Source organism: Hyperolius riggenbachi, chromosome 2 (assembly GCF_040937935.1).
Source record: "Hyperolius riggenbachi isolate aHypRig1 chromosome 2, aHypRig1.pri, whole genome shotgun sequence".
Lineage (NCBI taxonomy): Eukaryota > Metazoa > Chordata > Amphibia > Anura > Hyperoliidae > Hyperolius > Hyperolius riggenbachi.
The window spans coordinates 381,878,531-381,899,584 of NC_090647.1; the positions used below are offsets into that span (position 1 = coordinate 381,878,531).

The 21,054-nt window shown below is 44.0% G+C and overlaps 1 protein-coding gene across 3 annotated transcripts in view; it reads left to right on the forward strand.

Annotated features, from left to right (window-relative positions):
* IRF6 (interferon regulatory factor 6) overlaps window positions 1–21,054 on the forward strand; it is a 106,243-nt gene that overhangs the window by 55,679 nt on the left and 29,510 nt on the right. For all 3 annotated transcript variants that reach the window (XM_068269755.1, XM_068269754.1, XM_068269756.1), the window contains one exon: window positions 3,409–3,519. In XM_068269755.1, coding sequence (XP_068125856.1) covers window positions 3,409–3,519 — 111 coding nt within the window. The remainder of the gene's footprint in view (window positions 1–3,408; window positions 3,520–21,054) is intronic.

The following is a 21,054-nucleotide window of genomic DNA, read 5'->3' on the forward strand; positions in this document are numbered from 1 at the left end:
TATTGGGTGGTAGCAGAGGACAAAGCCAAGGTATGGTAAATTGAAAAACAGTTTCCTAGGTGTAATCCGAGCCTGCGTGAGTAAGTTTCACAATAATAAGTGGTTTTATGCCCGCCACCCAGGGTCTTACTGTCCCTACACACAATGCAATTGTTGGTATTTCGATTGGGCAGATTAGCAATAAAATACTGGCTACTATTTACACCTTCCCCCAGTCAATCCCATAGGATGCCATTCATTATCTTTATAACTTTGCAGGCAATCTGCATGATAAATAAAATTTAATCTGCAATGATTTTTTTTTTATTGATTTTTTTTTTTTAAATAAAAAATAGCTGCTGATTCGTTTCTGCAGATTCCATTCTGCAAAAAAAAAAAAAAAAAAAAAAAAAAACAGGAAAGAAACGGAAGTGACATTTAAATCTAAATGGCACTACCTTCTAGGGCTGATGGAGGAAAAGAGGTATGAGGCTGGGAGGCACGGACAGTGTGGGCATGTAGTATTACATGCCCACAAATATGCGCACAGTGATCGGCGGTTTGCGGCAGTCCCGATACGCTGCAAACCGCCGCTGCAGAGATTACGAGCGCATTGGGTTTTTCCATTATGCAGGACATACGAGTGGAAGGGGTTAAGGGAGTTAATTGCTTCCAAAGGTGCATTAACAAAGTATTGAGCTAAGGCTATGAATACTTATGTACTTGTGATTTATCTCTCTTTTTTTTTTTTTTTTTTTTTTTTTTTTTTAATTTTCAATAAATTTGCCAAAACCCCAAGTAAACTTTTTCATCTTGTCATTATGTGGCATTGTGTGAAGAATTCTGAGGAAAGAAGGGAATTGAATCCATTTTAGAATAAGGCTGTAACATAACAAAATGTGGAAAAAGTAATGCGCTCTGAACGCTTTCCAAATGCAGTGTAAATGTTTTTAAATTAACCTCCACTTAAAGTGAACCTAAAGTCAAATGAAAAAAACGAGATTTACTCACCTGGGGCTTCCCTCAGCCCTTCAGCCGATCGGTGCCCTCGCAGCCCCGCTCAGATGCTCCTGCACCCGCCGGCGAACACATCCGGTTTGGCCGTCACCGGCCGACAGGCATGGGAACGCGAGTGATTCTTCGCGTTCCCAGCCTGTATATCTCCCCCTATGCTGCTATTGCGGCCAGGCAATATACAGGCTGGGAACACGAAGAATCGCTCGCGTTCCCATGCCTGTCGGCCGGTGACGGTCAAACCGGAAGTGTTCGCCGGCGGGTGCAGAGTAGCATCTGAGCGGGGCTGCAAGGGCACCGATCGGCTGCAGGGGGCTGAGGGAAGCCCCAGGTGAGTAAATCTCATTTTTTTCATTTGACTTTAGGTTCACTTTAAGAGAGGTTATTCATTCAGTGTGCTGGGGGAAAGTGTGGGTTGGGTTAGCGTCACTACTTACAGGGAGCTTCTCCTCTGACCCCCTGCCCATACAGGATGTACCATCTTCTTTTGGATGATCTACATCTGCCTAATTATGTAGTTCCTGGCAGTGTCTTTCGTGCGAACCGCCACAATGCATGCTGGGAGATGTAGTCCATGAATGCAAGAACATCTATACTTGCATCCACGGACATCATCTCCCAGCATGCATTACGGTGCACACAAGACACTGCCAGGAATTGCAAAAGCGGTAGATGTGGTCCATCCATGGAGAGCAGCAGCACCCCGTAGGTGAGTAGTGAGGCTCACCCCAATCCCCGCCCCCCAACAGAATTCTTCATCACAAATCTCCCTTATAGAGGGGTTCATAAAAAAAAAAAAAATTCCAGGTGCTCAGTTCTAAAGTGTAGTTATTCAAGGCAAGTCCTTCCTTAAAAATTATCTTAATTTACTGCATTGTAACCAGCATAGTCTAAAAGCAATTATGTGGTGATGCTTAACCTGCTGAGCGGTCTGGACGAGCTCAGCTCGTCCAACACCGCCAGAGGCTGCCGCTCAGGCCCTGCTGGGCCGATTTTGATGAAATAAAAAGCAGCACACGCAGCCGGCACTTTGCCAGTCGCGTGTGCTGCCTGATCGCCGCCGCTCTGCGGCGATCCGCCGCGAGCAGCGGCGAAAGAGGGTCCCCCCAGCCGCCTGAGCCCAGCGTAGCCGGAACAAAAAGTTCCGGCCAGCGCTAAGGGCTGGATCGGAGGCGGCTGACGTCAGGACGTCGGCTGACGTCGATGACGTCACTCCGCTCGTCGCTATGGCGACGATGTAAGCAAAACAAGGAAGGCCGCTCATTGCGGCCTTCCTTGTTTATTCTGGGCGCCGGAGGCGATCGGAAGATCGCCTCCGGAGCGCCCTCTAGTGGGCTTTCATGCAGCCAACTTTCAGTTGGCTGCATGAAATAGTTTTTTTTTTATTTAAAAAAAACCCTCCCGCAGCCACCCTGGCGATTTAATCAGAACGCCAGGGTGGTTAAAGGAAACTCGCATCGACACATAGGCTGCCTTAGTTATCCTGTTTTAAAAAAAAAACAAAAAAAAACTACTTGCCCATACACAAGCTGTATATAATACTTTGTGTTACTGATGTAGAATAAGAATACAGATCAAGCGGCATAGTGGTTAGCGCTCTCGCCTTGCAACGCTGGGTTCCCGGTTCGAATACCAGCCAGGTCATCAACATCTGCAAGGAGTTAGTATGTTCTTCCCGTGTCTGCGTGGGTTTCCTCCGGGCACCCCGGTTTCCTCCCACATTCCAAAAACATACAGATAAGTTAATTGGCTTCCCCCTAAATTGGCCCTAGACTATGATGCATGCACTACATGATACATAGACATATGACTATGGTAGGGACTAGATTGTGAGCTCCTCTGAGGGATAGTTAGTGGCAATACAATATACTCTGTACAGCGCTGTGTAATATGTCGGCGCTATATAAATACTTTAAATAAATAAGTGTTCTCTATTCTTCTCTGGTTGCATATTCAGACACTAGTGAAACTGGGATATTTTAAAAAGGGGAAAATTAGACAGCCTCTATTTTTCTCATTAGATATTCCCTTTAAAGAATATACACAAATTAGCTAGTAGTTGAGAATCCTTAACATAATCCAATTACCAAATATCTCTAATTGTTTCTCTTATGATCTGTTTAGCTTGACTTGGTCTGTCTTATGGGGTAGAAAGATCTTCTCCAGCATATAGGATAGTGTGGTAGACAAGACACAAAACAGCACGGTGGCATAGTGGATAGCACTCTCCTCGCCTTGCAGTGCTGGGTTAACGGTTTGAATCCTAGGCAGGGCACTATCTCCATGGAATTTGTATGCTCTCCCAAAACATACAGATAAGTGAATTGTCTTTCTCCTAAATTGGCCCTAGACTACAATACAATTTTTCCTATTCTCTTACCGCTGCATATCTAATCCTTTCTTTTAATGTAACAGGTTCTACTGGATCATCACCATGGGATGATGAAGAATATGAAGAGGATGATATAAGTCAGCAACCAATGCATGTCCCAATTCAAGAACCCTTCAATGGCTTAACAATCAATGGTTTGTCATATCAAATTCACTAACTTACATTTGAAGGCCACATTCATACGTAAAAACTTGAGCAAGTATGTCAGGTTCATAATATACTAAGAGAAAAAACATTTTAAGACCATGTTTGAGGGTCAAGAACCCTTTCTGATTTTTTTTCCTCTTCCAAATGCCAGGCCTGAATTGCAGACATGATTTTGTGGCTTTTTCCATATTGTTTCTTGCCATGGCCCTTACCACTAAGCAGAATTCACAACACATCCCAAACTGCAAAAGATGGTGTAAGTGCCTAGATTAGCATTAGGTATAAATGGTTTTAAGGTAAAGTCAGATGCCTCACTACCTACAGTATTCAAAAATTCAAGTAATCCATATTTTTTTATAAACTCAATTTTAGCAGTCCCCCATCCATAGTCTGGTAGAGTCTTGCTAATCTAGCTGCCACCAAAATAACATTGGCTAATTTCTGTGTGGCAATACGTGTCTTGTGGATGGGCAGACACACTATCCAAGGGGACTTCCTTGCAAATAGCTTGGCAAACCAAATCCTTAACAGCATTCCAAAAATCGCTCCACTTTGGGCAGGTTCAAAAAACATGTATTAACGTACTCTTCTGACCATAGCCATTCTAACAGGTAGTAGGCACTGAAGGGTAAAAACTGTGAAGGATTTCAGGAGTACAATACCATCGGAACAATAGCTTGTATATATTCTCTTTTATTATAATGCTAATCGAGGTGGGGGCATTTTCCCAGATCTTCTGCCATTTAGCTATAGGGATAGAGACAGGCAGAGCGCTTTCTGACTTGTCCAAATACGCATGGTGATGGAAGGAGTCCAGGGGAGTCAAAATTATAGTATTATATAATAGAGAGATCATCCCTTTTTGCCTATCCATGGGCATTCACAGCTGTAATTACTAGGTAATTCCCGGGAGGGTTAATTCAGGGTTTTATTTGACTGCCATCTGTTTTTCCCTTTAAGGCTAATTGGCCCAGGCCTTGTAAGGTTTTTGGCCTTTCCCTGGATCGAACTGGGATATGTGCAGGTTCAGGATGGTTTTGTTTTTATTTTGTGTTTCTGGTTGGACTTAATGGACAGATGTGTTTTTTTTTTTTTCAACCAAACGATGTAACTACAGTAAGTATAGGTGTAGTTGTGCCCAGTATAGGTAGCCAGGCGTAGTTGCCCCCAGTATAGGTTAGTCAGGTAAAGATGCACCCACTATAGATAGCCTAGTATAGTTTCCCCCAGTATATGTTAGAAGGTAGCTTCACTGTGGCCTGTGGGTCACCGCTGATCTGAGGTCTAGCGAGGGGGATCCAATACTGTGGCAGAGGAGGGGGCTGCCCGGCTCCATAAGGTAAAGGGCGAAGACTCTGCCTGATGCATGCTGTTCAGGCAGCGTCATGAAATATCTGCCCATGGCAGAAGGGTGAATGGAGGGGCACAGTGCGTGATTAAACAAAAAAAAAAATGTTTTTGGGCAGTGTTCGACAGAGTTGATCCTCCAGAAGGATCATTCACTAAGGCCTGGTACCCTCTAGCAGCTCTTTTCTAAGCCTTTCAGAGCGCTTGTGATTTGAAAAGCTTTTGCTAATGTAATGCTAAGGGTGTGATCCCACCTGAAGGATGTAATTCAGGAAAAAAAAAATCCAGTTACCTGGGGTTTCCTCCAACCCCTGGCTGCCATCCTGTGCCCTCGCCGCAGCTCAAGTGGCTCCCGGTGTCCTCCCCTGCAGAAGCCGACCCTCTCCAGGTCGGCTTCCTGTGCGCTCCACGGCGCGGGTCACATGGTCCGGATGACGTCATCAGGTCTGTACTGCGCCTGTGCTGCGGCGAGGGCACAGGACGGCAGCCAGGGGCTGGAGGGAGCCCCAGGTAAGTGGATTTTGGTTTCTTTTTTTTTTTTTTTGTGCTTGGACCTTTCCTTTAAATCTCCCGTAGCATTGCTTTAGCAAGAGCTTTTCAAATCACTGGCGCTTAGAAAGCACTCCTAGTGGGGCCTGGGCCCAAGGGTGTATTGGGCATTAATAATCTAGCAGCCCACAATTCAAATATTTGGCACAAGCTACATGGTAGAGCAGTGTCTGACTGGGAGGTGGAAAAACTGAGGAAATCCATCTGCTGGCCAAGCAGCAGAAACCCTGTGTTATCACACCCGATAGAAACCTGCAGCAAGTCTTCACTATGAGCAGCAACACCTGATTACTGCTGCTTGGCCAGCAGGTGGATTTCCTCAGCTTTACCAGCTCCCAGTCGGACAAGGTGGTAGAGAACTATAAATCCCCAAATTGCATCTCTTGGTTTCATAAAATGTTATATCCAAAATACTTTCAGTGGATGCCAATGTGTAGAAGTCATCATAAAATAATTGCAGCTTGTATGTTAATTGTTTGGAAAAAGCTGAAATATGTAATGAATGCTATTTTGCAATTAGTAGAAGAAAACAATTGATTGCTAGTCATTTTATTTTTTAGTTTTTTGTGTAGCTGAATAAAATTTCAGTGATCACTCACAGAAGTTATTTAACTGTACAGCTACTTATCTTACAGGATAGTATTTGTTTACATTTAGCTAAAAGCATAACATTCACTTTTCATCTACAAAGTTTGGTATTACACTGAGCCTTTTACAGGAAAGAAGTTTGTATGCCAAGTAAAGGTTCAGTAATGTTGCCCAACCTGTTGGGTAAGCTATATGAATGTACAAGTATATTATCTGTATTCTTGTTATGTTCAGCTTTTCATGCTGTTGAAACCAGTGTAGTTAGTGAAAAGTAGACAATACTGATTTTCTTACCACTAAGGTGGCCATACACTGATTGAACTAAGTCCGATTGACGTTATACTATAATCAATATCTGATAGATGTGTGGTAGCAATCAAACTAGGAAGTGAGTCATAATGCCAATCTTCTCGCCTTTAAGGACCACTAACGCAACATTTCTAAAAAATTAAAATAGATTTTATTCTGTAAAGAATGCTAGTAGAAAGGATAGTGAAGGATAGGGAATTAGTTAAAAAAATAAATCGCCCTGCTGTTTACACATTCACCGCAGAGTAAATGTGACAGCTCTTCCGACGGACAGCTGCTGTCTGCTTGTCTAAAATTATTAGACTGTACTGCAGGCTGCTAACGGCTTTTCAAGCAGTAAAACTGTTTCCTCCTGTGATTTTAGCCAGGCAGATAGGAGCCTTCCTCCAATCGGCTTACGGGGGTGGGGAGGGAAGGGACACAGGTAGGGAGCCGTGCTATACAGGAGGTGGGGGAGCGGCGGTGACTGACAGGCTAAGGTAAATGGCAGGCTAGCGACAATTTGCGTGGCACTAGCCTGGTGCTGTTTTTTTTTGTTTTTTTTTTATGGGGGACAGCAGAGTGGGGGGAGGGCTGGAGGCACAATACAACCACACACAAGTATGTCATTATATACAGAAGATGCCTCTATGTCCTATTATGCTTTCACAAACCCACCTTGAGTTCTCTTTTAAGGTTCATGACAAGTTTGGCATATTTAGCGGCGTCTCTTTTGATGCAGCAGTAACTTATTACCTATGTCATTGCAGTGATACATATAGTTTTTTTTCTGAACATTCTAGGCTTTCTTGGGGTAATATTTTTTTTTCAAGTATCATTTAATTTTACAGACAATTTATCACAAAAAATTAGGCGTAAACGCAAAAATTACACTTTTTTATGTGTCCCCCTTCCTAACTTTTACATGACAAGTGCCACAGTTTTAAAACGCCTCAAAATACATTTGGCTCATTTAAAATGCCACCATACATGCCATATTTAATCACTAGCCGTTATTGCCAGCCTGTGTGTCTGTAGCAATTGCAGGCGATCACTAGGGCTCACAGTATAGGGACCCCAGTACTATATAGATGCATTATTAGGCAACAGCATTTAAATGCATCTATACAGCGTTTGTTCCCCGAGCTGTCGCCATAGTGATCGCATCCGATTGCTATGGACGGCAGCCATTACGGGTGTCTACAAATCTAAAGGCCAAGTATAAGTGACACAAGGGGGTAATTAGTTTGGTAGGGGTTAAAAAAACTCTCTAAATAAAAAAAAATAAATGTAACTTTATGTGAAGGACTACTGCTAGCAGCAATAATTCAGAATGTGATTAGTGCATGAGCGATGGGTGCACGATTGCGGCAGCGAATTTTAGTGTTGGGCGTAAGTTACACGTCCAGGAACCAACAGTGTAACACATTTGGATGTGAAACTTATGTCCAGGAAGCATAAGTGGTTAAAATGGACCTCAACTCGTGCACAGGACAGAAAGGAAACCTGTATATATTACAGAAAATGCACCTTGTATAAATTAAGAGTTTAGCCTGTCTAAGTCCCCCTCATCTGTCACTGATTACTAGCGTAATTTGATCTCTCAGCTGTGTTAGCTCATGAAGCTCCTCTGCCACAGCAGAGCAGCTAATTTGTAAACACATGATGTTAACTATGTCTGCTTCCATGAAAGCAGGAAGTAGACACCATATTTATTGCAGGATTTGTATCAACTGTAACAAAGAAATGCTTTTGTTTTAAAGGTTATTATGCTATTGCGTATCTTTGATTGTAAAAAGCTCCACACTAAGCCCTGACCCGTTGGGAACTTTGGTCCGGTACAACTGCTTTTAGTTTCCTTCTAATATTCAGCACCTGTGCAATTGGTCCAGTATGCATCAGAGCCCATGCTCCCAACCGCCTCCTCTCTGTGGCTTGTGCGGTCACAGCATCTAGAGCAGGGGTCTGCAACCCGCGGCTCCGGAGCCGCATGCGGCTCTTTTTCACCTTCGACCGCGGCTCCTAGGCGGCTCCATTGTCAGTGGCTGCGGCGCGCGTGTGACGTGTGCTGTCGCTGGCCGGCAGCCTATCAGAGAGGCCGCCGGACCAGTGCAGTGCAGGGCTTCGGGCGGCCATTTTCCGGTAGCCCTGCAGTGTAATGCAGGCAGGACGTGACGTAGGAAGAGGATCATGGGAGTTGCGCGCCACAAGGTCGGGACCGGAGGTCGGGACAGGAGGAGATCGTGACAGGAGGTCTTCTGACTAGGTGAGTTTCTTTTCAGATCTGCTGAATGATTGTGCATTTTGGGGTCAGATCTGCTGATGGATTGTGCATATGGGGGTCAGATCTGCTGAAGGATTGTGCATATGGGGGTCCTATCTGCTAACAATTTGTGCATATGGGGGTCATATCTGCTGAAGGATTGTGCATATGGGGTTCATATCTGCTAACGATTTGTGCATATGGGGGTCAGATCTGCTGAAGGATTGTGCATATGGGGGTCAGATCTGCTGAAGGATTGTGCATATGGGGGTCATATCTGCTAACAATTTGTGCATATGGGGGTCATATCTGCTAACGATTTGTGCATATGGGGGTCATATCTGCTAACGATTTGTGCATATGGGGGTCATATCTGCTAACGATTTGTGCATATGGGGGTCATATCTGCTGAAGGATTGTGCATATGGGGTTCATATCTGCTAACGATTTGTGCATATGGGGGTCATATCTGCTAACGATTTGTGCATATGGGGGTCATATCTGCTGAAGGATTGTGCATATGGGGGTCATATCTGCGAACGATTTGTGCATATGGGGGTCATATCTGATAACGATTTGTGCATATGGGGTCATATCTGCTAACGATTTGTGCATATGGGGGTCATATCTGCTAACGATTTGTGCATATGGGGGTCATATCTGCTAACGATTTGTGCATATGGGGGTCATATCTGCTAACGATTTGTGCATATGGGGGTCATATTTGCTAACAATTTGTGCATATGGGGGTCATATCTGCTAACGATTTGTGCATATGGGGGTCATATCTGCTAACGATTTGTGCATATGGGGGTCATATCTGATAACGATTTGTGCATATGGGGTCATATCTGCTAACGATTTGTGCATATGGGGGTCATATCTGCGAACGATTTGTGCATATGGGGGTCATATCTGATAACGATTTGTGCATATGGGGTCATATCTGCTAACGATTTGTGCATATGGGGGTCATATCTGCTAACGATTTGTGCATATGGGGGTCATATCTGCTAACGATTTGTGCATATGGGGGTCATATCTGCTAACGATTTGTGCATATGGGGGTCATATCTGCTAACGATTTGTGCATATGGGGGTCATATCTGCTAACGATTTGTGCATATGGGGGTCATATTTGCTAACAATTTGTTTTATAATGGTTTTGCGGCTCCCAGTTTTTTTTCTCTTTTCGGAAACGGGTCCAAGTGGCTCTTTATGTCTTAAAGGTTGCAGACCCCTGATCTAGAGCATAGATATCTCCCCCGCCATCACTGCTTCAGTTTGCTGCATCTGCTTGCACCCATTGAGAAAGAACACTCTGTTGTTCAAAATGACGCCGTCTGTCTGGGTAATACTTGGCGAGGTTTGCCCCTTCACCACGCTGTGTTGCAATCGGTATGAAACATATCAGATAGTTCATTTGATTTTCCTAAGGACTTTTTACATGCAATGTGCCCACAGATGGATATTTTACTCAGATTGCCCATACATGCTGCATCTCTATAGGCATATTGGTTCAGTTTTTTTTTTTCCTGATTTTTGCATATGTCTGTATTTAAATGTGGACATTGCTGTATTTATGTACCCTATATTGTATTTTATACACCATTTTGATTGTATAGTCCACCTGACTGATTGTGTAGTCCGTGTTATATCTTTTGTACAATATACTCCCTTTTTGCAACCAAAATTGCATGGTGTGCGTATCTTATTGTGTATATATGGTTCATTGTTATTTATGATGCAGCACCCAGAATCATTTTAATTACTATTGAACCCATAAATTTGGAGGTGTGCATCCTCACTTGTCTTTTTTCCTTCAAGCTCAGCCTCCGCACCGGGTTATATCCTGATTGGCATAAGGCATTTGCCTTTAGTCAGGCACTGTTTGCATCATTGCTTGGAAAAAAATGGAGAAAAATACATCTTTTTAATAATCAAGGCTATGAATGAGCCAAATAGATATCCAAAAGATGGTATGATCTCTGAAATAGTACCTTTTCAAATTTAGGAGGTGCAAATAACCCGTTACCTCCCCTATTTCCCCACCCCCAACCCCACTCTGCCCCCATACAACTTCCATACATCACCCAAATGACACACTTCAGTCACATCCTTCCAGGCTGGATTAAGTCCATCACTGGACCATCACTCCAATGGAATACTGAACGCTTGTCCTCCATCTCTCCCTACCTATGCTATAGCACTTTGCCTTACCCTATATATCTGTAGAATGGAAGATTCTCCTCCATGTTACCCCATATTTCTTTAATTATACTTTGTTGTATTGGGCTTGTTTCTGGTGTGTAGATATTTGATCTTTTATAATTGATTTCCATTTCCCTAAGCCATTCTGAGAAATAGGGACGAACCAGACCCTTCCAGTTTCTAGCAATTACCTTCCTCATATAAAGGGTAACCACCTCTTTGAGAAAAGCACTTTCTCTATTTTCCTCCTGATCAGTTATACCAAATATAGCGTTGATTATTGACAGGTTGAAATTACTATCTATTGTCTGTTTGACAAAATCTATAAGTTCATTCCACAAAGATGGCACTGATGGGCAACTCCACCACATGTGGGTTTCTGACCCCCCTGTCCGCCCACATCTCCAGCATGTGTCACCTGACGCTGAATTGAATTTTCCGGTGTCAGCCACCCTATATTGCATCCATTGTAGATCTGAATCCGAGCCTATCCATATAGCGGACCAAATTGTAGGCCATTTTTCTCCCAAGGAAGTTTTTAAGCTCCCATTTTTTACTATATGGAGGGGGATCACTTTGGTCGGTAGTTTTTAAGAAGTCAAACTTTGACTCCTCTTGATCAAATTTATGAGCGTTTGTCAGAACTGTCCTACTCTTTTATCCCTGTTCATGACAGTCTTAAATGTATGATAAAGAAGGAATGGGAGCTTCCAGAAAGGCGGACTTTCTGGCTGAAAATCTTTAAACAAACGTTATCCATTTAAACCAGAGTATCAAAGGTTTTGGGTTATCTCTTCGAAGTTAGATCATGCTATTTCTAATGCCGGGCATACACTGCACGTTTTATGCGCCGGATCGAGCCAGCGGCTCAATGCCGGCGCATCCCCGCTCGTGCTCGCGGATCGATTGCCGCTCGTCCCCGCTTCCTTATCACCGCTTGATTCCCTGCCATTGTCCGCCTGCGGGAATCGAGCGGGCGCGGGTCGAGCGGCATGATTGGGCCAGCTGAATATTATCAGCTGGCCGGATCAGCTGGTCGATACACGGTACAGAAACGTACCGTGTATCCCCAGCATAAGGTTTCCAGGAAGTCAGACTTACAAGTCAGACTTACAATTTGAAGATTTCGGGAATCTTAAAGACCCTACAACAGCTCTGGTGAATACAGCTTAGGTGGGGTATCTGAGTTAAAACCTGGCAGGGAGATACCTCTTCTGTGGTGTTCCTTGTGAAGGGGATTTACTCTTCGGTTCCAAGCTTACTGAAACTATAGATTGTTCCTCTGATAACAAGAAGAACTTTCCAGTAAGTAAGAGAACCTTTAGATATAAGGGGGCTTTTAGGACCATTGTAGCCCCTCGCACACTCCAATGAGTTCTGGTTCACCATGAGCTTGCTGGTTAGTCTGTCTCGGTGTTACAAGCCCTACTCCATAGAGCCAAATTAATCCATGCCATGCACTGATGAGGATCAAACAATCCGAAACAGTCTGTATGCATGTTGGATTATTATGGCTCTGTACAAATTAACAAGCTGACACATCATTGCATTCCAAAGGTTTTGGAGGTGTGTTTAGCTTCTAAGGGTAACAATGGTTAATTTGCATATATTCAGCAGTAATGCACTGGGAGACATCTCAAGCTCACTCCAACCTGAATTATCGCAAATTCTTTCTGTTTTAAGAAAGCAAACTTTTTTGTTTTTCTTTAGATATAAGCGACCCTTTTGTGAGTCGGGTAAAGCTGAGCCAGATGCAAAGGTTGGTCAAAAAAGGAGATAGGTACCCAAGCGACAGCAGAAATCGACGTCTAACTTTCAGTTTTCTGCAGCAAATCGGTCATCCAAGCAATGACGTCAGGATTCCAGTGGGAGGGAGACTGTCCCACTTTTTCAAAAATTGGCAAAGCATCTTTCAAAACAGTGGTTATTAAAAATGTATTCTGGAGGGTTACAGAATCGTGTTCACAAATCATCCTCCATCCCAATTTGTTGTCTTCCTCCTCCCCTCCTCCCCCCCCCCCCCCCCCCCAAAGAGCTCCAGTTCAGGTTCTGGCCTTAGAACAATAAATCATGTCCCTACTTCACTACTTCAAAAGAAAGTAGTAAGACAGGTGCATAAATGTCAGATGTTTCTGGGACATTATTCTCCAGTGTTTCTAGTCAAGAAGCCACAAGGGGGCTACAGGTTAATTCTCAATCTAAAAAGATTAAACAAATTGGTAAGATATCGAAAATTCAGAATGGACATCTCCATGGTGATCAACCTCCTAGAGAAAGACTGCTATCTAACATCGTTAGATCTAAAAGATGCCTACTTACATATTCCAATTCACCTGATCTCTCAACAGTTTCTAAGGTTTGCTGTACATATTCAGGGGGAGTTAAGGCACTATCAATTTAATGCTTTTCCCTTTGGGTTGTCTTCTGCTCCATGGCTGTTCACTAAAGTTATGGCAGAAATCGTATCAGTCTTAAGACTAAGATCTGTTAAAATTTTGGCATATCTAGATGATCTGCTTATCTGGGGTTCCTCTCTCCATTCAGTTTCTTCCCAGGTGGCGGTCTCTTTAGAATTTCTTTAATCCCTTGGTTGGCTGATGAATTGGAAAAAGTCTTCTTTGCACCCTGCGCAGTCTATCTTTCTTGATGCACACTTTCTTTCCTGAAAGAAAGTGTGCATCAATAACCACATGTATCCTTTTCTTTCATAAATCAGACTGTTTACCTAAGAGACGCTATGAAACTGCTAGGAACTCTAACTTCATTTCCAGCAATTCAGTGGGGACAGTTTTACTCAAGGATTCTTTAAAATTGGATACTAAAAAGTTGGGACAGACATTTGTCTTCTCTGGAAAAAAAGTTTTTAATGCCATGGAGCATAAAACAGTCTCTAGACTGGTGGTTAGACAAAAGACATCTACTGGAAGGTAGTTTGTGGGATTATCATCCTCAAAAGATAATTACAGCAGACGCAAGCAAGCTCTTGGGGATGGGGAGCACATCTGGACAAGATTCCAGCACAAGGACAATGGTCCAGGCAAATGAGTAAGGTCATCAAACTGCAGAGAATTACAGGCAGTTTGGGAAGCTCTTCAGTTTTTTACTCAACAAATTATTCATTGCAGTGTTCTCATCCGCACAGACAACAGTACAGTGGTGGCCTATTTGAACCGTCAGGGGGGAACGAGAAGTGCATCCATGTGGGCTCAAACAGCAAAGATTCTAACCTTGGCAGGAATGAATCTGAAAGCATTAAAGGCTGTACATCTCAAGGGATCCCTGAACCTGCTGGCCGATTATCTCAGCAGAGCTCAGATTCATCAGGACGAGTGGTCTCTAAACAAGGAAGTATTTCAGCAGATCATAACAGTATGGGATCCCCCACAGGTGGATCTTTTTTCTCACAAAAACAATACAAAATGTCTTCAATTTTGCTCCCTTTGTCCTCAGGAGAAACCTTGGGCAGTGGATGCCTTCACAATAGACTGGAGTGCTCTTCACATCTATCTATTTCCTCCCCTGAATCTGATTCCTCAAGTCCCGGCCAAGATTAGGAGGGACAAGGCTCAGGGCTTACTAACAGCTCCATTCTGGCCCAAAAGGCCTTGGTTTTCACTTCTACGAAATTTAGCTGTAGCAGAGCCAATTATGCTTCCACTTTGTCTGGATCTGTAAACCCAAGGTCTAGTAGTGCATCCAAATCCAAACCTCCTTCAGCTTGGAACCTGAATGGAGATTGTTGAAGAGGAAAGGTTTTTCAAGTAGACTTTCAGAGACTCTTATACAATGTAGGAAGAAGGTTACTAGACAAATGTATTCCAAAATCTGGAACATTTGTACTGATTGGTGCTTGAGCAATTCCTGTGACATTCATTGTTCTCTTTCAATGCTTGAATTTCTTCAAAGCGGATATCAAAAGGGACTCAGTACAAGTACTCTTAAAGTTCATACTTCGGCTCTCCGTTTATTTCTCGAGAAAAGGTTAGCTGAAAAAGATTTTATCATATTTTTCAGAGCCTTAAAAAGACTGAAACCGGTCATCCGGTCAAAAATTCCATCTTGGGATTTCAATACAGTGCTACAGGCATTATGTGAAGCTCCATTTGAACCTATAGAGATTATTTCTGAAAAACTGTTATCCTTAAAAACTACTTTTTTATTAGCTATCACTTCAGCCAGGCGAGTTTGTGAACTTCACACCTTTTTCATGTAAAGAACCTTACTGTATAATCTCTGATGACAGGGTTACACTTAAAATGGACATATCGTTTCTTCCAAAAGTGGTTTCTAATTTCCACAGTTTACAGGAAATCATTTTACCTTCCATCTGCAATAATCCAACTAATGAGAAAGAATCTTGGCTGCATTGTTTAGATGATAGAAGATGTTTGTTACAATATCTACATCGCACCAAGGACTGGAGAAAGTCTGAGGCCTTACTTGTTCTTTTTTTCAGAAGCAAATAAAGGAAAGCAAGCTCCCAAGACAACTATAGCAAGGTGGATCAGACAGGTCATAGAGCTTGCCTATTCACATCAGGGAAAAAAGTTGACTGCACCCATAAGAGCTCATTCTACTAGAGCAGTGATGGCGAACCTTTTGGGGACCGAGTGCCCAAACTGCAGCCCAAAAGTCACTTGTTTATCGCAAAGTGCCCCCCGATAGTTAATAACAGATAGGGCAACAAATTACCCACCTCCTCTCCAAGACAGTTAATGACAGACTGGACAAAAGATTAACACCCCTCTACCTCCAGACAGCTAATGACATATTGGGCGACATATTACTTCCTCTCCCTCCACAGTAGCTGGCAAGATACTTCAGGGTTACTCCATGGGCTGCTGTGGGAGGGTGGCTCCATGGGCTGCTGTGGGGTGAGAGGGTGGGCTCCTTGGGCTGCAGTGCAGTAGGTTGGGGGGAGTTTGGGCTGCAGTGGGGTAGGTGGGCGGTAGGGTGGTCTGCTTTGGGATAGGTGGGTGAGAGGGTGGTCTTCATGGGCTGCAGTGGGGTGGGCTGCAGTGGGGTGGGTGGGAGGGTGGTTTGCTGTGGGATAGGTGGATGGTCTTCAAGGGCTGCTGTGGGGTAGGTGTGTGGGAGGGTGGGCTCCCTGAGCTGCTGTGGGGTAGGTGGATGGGCTGCTGTGGGGTAGGTCCCCCTGGCATACGGCCAGATTGTCAGCGGTGATGAGACACGGCACGCGTGCCCACAGAGACAGCTCTGCGTGCCGCCCCAGGCACGCGTGCTATAGGTTCGCCACCACTGTACTAGAGCAATCTCAACTTCCTGGGCAGAAAGGGCTGGGGCATCCATAGAACAAATATGCAAAGCAGCTACTTGGTCTAGTCATAATACATTTGTCAAACATTATAGACTAGATGTTTTTGGCAGTTCAGATTTAGTATTTGGTAGGAATGTATTGCAGGCAGTTATCCCTCCTTAAATGATGTATCGTGTTTATCGTCTCAGGGTTGCTGTCCTGAGTACGTCCTGGGAAAGACCAAAATTACGGTAATGTCTTTTCCATGATTCGGAAGGACAGCACCCTATTAAACCCACCCTTGTATATTAATAAAATTATTTGTTAAGCATTATTTGTTGTGGACTAATCTTTTTTTACTACTGAAGAGGTTTGTGTATAGGTTGCTTATATATCCTGCCTGCCTTATGCATGTTCAATTGTTCTAGCTTCCTATCCAATTTATATGGAGGGAGACAAGTCTCAGGGTTGCTGTCCTTCCGACTCCTGGAAAAGACATTACCAAAAGTAATTTTGGTCTTTTTTCCTCATTCCAGCGCTGGCACTGTGGATGCGTCTTCTCATGCACTGCTCTAAGTGCTGTGATCATATGAGCTGTGAGGAGGAGGCCGTCAGGAGCGTGGCTGCTGATGCATATTGAACCTACTGAGCAGGCGCTGGACGTTAGAAAGGAACTAACTGTGCATGCACGAAAAGCAGTACTTCTGGATCAAAGGTCCCAACCGGCTGTGTGGAGACCTAGTAGGGAGATTTTTTTTCAATTAAACAAAGGCGTGTGGGGGGAATCGGAGGACGCATTCTTCAACTAGTTAGCAAGCTGCTTAGACCTAGGTAAAAGATTTTTGTATGGTGTGTCACCTCCATGTATCTTTTTAAATGAAATCTGATGCCAAGCAAAAAAAAAAAAAAAAAAGTAGATATTTACCACTGTAGAGGGAGCATCCAGGGGCCTTTCCCAATCCTTCACAAACCCTCCGCTGCTGGCTTGGACCCTCTTCTTCTTTTCGGCCTGGCTCCCCTCCATGTTACATGCATGGCCTCACTGTACAGGCTCCCACAGGGTTTGCGCCTGCACATTGGCACGGAGCCGCTCTGGCACTGAAGAAAAAGGCATGCACGAGCAGCTCTGTACTGCTTCCCAGGCGCGGGCTGTACTTTGCCGGCACACTGTGGATGTGCTTGTAAATGGAGGGAGAATGTGGCTGCAAGGAATATTCAACATAAATGACGAATATTGAAGAAAAATGGTCCTGACTGAGGGGTGTAGGAAGACCAGAGAAGCCTCTGGACTATCCAAAGGTTTCTATTTACAGTTGGAACTTTTTTTGTTTCCCCCTAAATTCAGGTACACTTTGTCACGATTTCGCGAAAGCCATTGCAGCAAGCACATGAAAATGTGCACAAGATATGATCTGGAGTACCCCTTTAACCACTTGCCGACCGCCCACTGTATATTGGCGGCGGCAAAGTGGCATGCCCAGGACCACGTAACGCACATTGGCATCGGGTCCTGGGTCTCTTCCGGGCCGGGGATCGCGTACAGTGATGCGCATGCATCCGCTGGCAATAGGCTCCGCCTACCCGCAACGTCAACCCACCGGCCGCTCAGAAGCGTTAACCCCCGATCTGCCGCAATGAAAGCTTATAATACGCTTTGTAATGTATACAAAGCGTATTATACAGGCTGCCTCCTGCCCTGGTGGTTCCAGTGATCGAGGGACCACCAGGGCAGGCTGCAGCCACCCTAGTCTGCACCCAAACACACTGATCCTTCCCCCCCCTCCGCCCTGTGATCGCCCACAGCACCCCTCAGACCACCCCTGCCCAGCCCCTCAGACACCTGTTTGCACCCAATCACCCCCCTAATCACCCATCAATCACTCCCTGTCACTATCTGTCAATGCTATTTTTTAGATTAAGCCCTTAACTGCCCCCTGGGGGCTCCTGATCACCTCCACACCCTCAGATCCCCGTGTACTGTATACATATTTCCTCCCCTATAATCACCTGTCAATCACCCCGTCACTGCTATTCATCAGATCAGACCCTAACCTGTCCCTTGCGGGCGTCTGATCACCCACCCACACCCTCCGATTGCCCGCAGACCCGCCATCAGATCACCTCCCAAGTGCATTGTTTACATTTGTTCTCTCCTCTAAACACCCACTAATTACCCATCAATCACCCATCAATCACACCCTATCACCACCTGTCACTGTTACCCATCAGATCAGACCCTAATCTGCCCCTTGCGGGCACCCAATCACCCGCCACACCCTCAAATAGCCCCCCAGACCCCCTCTGATCAACTTGCCAGTGCACTGCTTGCATATATTCTCACTTGTAATCACCTACTGATCACCTATTAATCACCCCGTCACCCCCTGTCACTGCTACCCATCAGATTACATTTTTTTTATTTTTTTACACACAATTGTCCATTTACAGAGAAATTTCTCCCACCCAGCATGGGTATGTGTAAAAATACACCCCAAAACACATTATACTATTTCTCCTGAGTACGGCAATACCACGTGTGACACTTTTTTGCAGCCTAGGTGCGCTAAGGGGCCCAACGTCCAATGGGTACCTTTAGGATTTCACAGGTCATTTTGAGAAATTTGGTTTCAAAACTACTCCTCACGGTTTAGGGCCCCTAAAATGCCAGGGCAGTATAGGAACCCCACAAATGACCCCATTTAAGAAAGAAGACACCCAAAGGTATTCCGTTAGTCGTATGGTGAGTTCATAGAAGATTTTATTTTGTCACAAGTTAGCGGAAATTGATTTTAATTGTTTTTTTTCACAAAGTGTCATTTTCCGCTAACTTGTGACAAAAAATAAAATCTTCTATGAACTCACCATACTCCTAACGGAATACCTTGAGGTGTCTTCTTTCTAAAGTTGAGTCATTTGTGGGGTTCCTATACTGTCCTGGCATTTTAGGGGCCCTAAACCACGAGGAGTAGTCTTGAAACCAAATTTCTCAAAATGACCTGTGAAATCATAAAGGTACTCATTGGACTTTGGGCCCCTTAGCGCAATTAGGGTGTAAAAAAGTGCCACACATGTGGTATCGCCATACTCAGGAGAAGTAGTATAATGTGTTTTGCGATGTATTTTTACACATACCCATGCTGGGTGGGAGAAATATCTCTGTAAATGGACAATTGTGTGTAAAAAAAAAAAAAAAAAAATTGTCATTTACAGATATATTTCTCCCACCCAGCATGGGTATATGTAAAAATACAACACAAAACACATTATACTACTTCTCCTGAGTACGGCGATGCCACATGTGTGGCACTTTTTTTGCACCATAACTGCACTAAGGGGTCCAAAGTCCAATGAGTACCTTTAGGATTTCACAGGTCATTTTGAGACATTTGGTTTCAAGACTACTCCTCACGGTTTAGGGCCCCTAAAATGCCAGGGCAGTATAGGAACACCACAAATGACCCCATTATAGAAAGAAGACACCCCAAGGTATTCCGTTAGTCGTATGGTGAGTTCATAGAAGATTTCATTTTTTGTCACAAGTTAGCGGAAATTGATTTTTATTGTTTTTTTTTCACAAAGTGTCATTTTCCGCTAACTTGTGACAAAAAATAAAATATTCTATGAACTTACCATACTCCTAACGGATATTAATATCATTAGTTTTGTTATCTCTAGAAAGGTTGTCAAATTAACCAGTTTTCCTGCAGGATTCAGCTAGAGTTAGACTTGGCGCATTTGCATGCTTTATTGAGGATTGGTGGCAGCGACCTGTTCTCTATATGAGATCCCAGATTGTATCGATTGTATATACAATCGAAATTGGACTGTGTGTGGACTCACCAACCAATTCAAAAGGTTACTTTGCCTGCAGTGCTGTCTGCCTTCAAGATTCCCTCAGGGTCTGAGGCTTTATGGTAAACGGCCGCAAAGGGAACAGGAATTGGTGGGTGACTGCGCATACGTCACACACTTTAACCAAGCTGATGATGCACATGTGTTCAGAGACACTGAATTGATTGAAATGTAACTGAAATGCACGTAATTCTTGAACAGTCAACAAAAATATTCCATCCTGTTCTTCCAAGCGATATTTAATTATCTGGCAAAAATTGATGGGTTTGCATCAATTGAACCTGCAAAATGTGATGCAGTTGGCTGATGGTGTAATGGTTAAGGGCTCTGCCTCTGACACAGGAGACCAGGGTTCGAATCTCGGCTCTGCCTGTTCAGTAAGCCAGCACTAATTCAGTAGGAGACCTTTGGCAAATCTCCCTTACACTGCTACTGCCAATAGAGCGCGCCCTAGTGGCTGCTGCTCTGCTCTGCTCTGGCGCTTTGAGTCCGCAAGGAGAAAAGCGCAATATAAATGTTATTTGTCTTGTCTTGTCTTGATATGATTTATAATTGATTCAATGAAAGGATGAAATCTATTGGTTGATAAAACCAAAATCGACCAGTGTAGAGCCACCTATGAAGTATATCCTTATCTCTTGTTTTATAGGGACCCAGAGATGAACGATTCACACTAAATAAACATATCAGTCGATAGCTTGTAAAGAATAAATGCTCCAGGAAAAATCCAATATGGCCGCCGGCTCATATCCCTTCTGCTTCCAGGTTATGAGTTGTTCTGGATGTGCTGTCCAGACAACGAAACTATAGTCAAGCAGGGCTGCTGCTCCAGGCTTTCATCTGTGTGCTTTCAACTTTATTATTATTATTACTACTATTATTATTATTCTGGCATGCTGTGTGGCTGCCTGTAGGAAGTGTCTCTCATAGAAATGAAACTGCATACAGTAGATAATAATGATGACTGGCTGCACAGTGCACACAGATCACACAGCCACACTTGTCGGTTTCAGAGCTTCTTTCTGCAGGAGCAGCCCCTCCCATGTCATGAGCTCTGAGTATGCAAAGCAGGAAAGCTGAGCCGGGGGGGGGGGGGCAGGCTTGGGCTTGAAAAGACTCCACAGAAGACTGACTCTGACTATAATGATTCCAGGTCAGACCTAGACT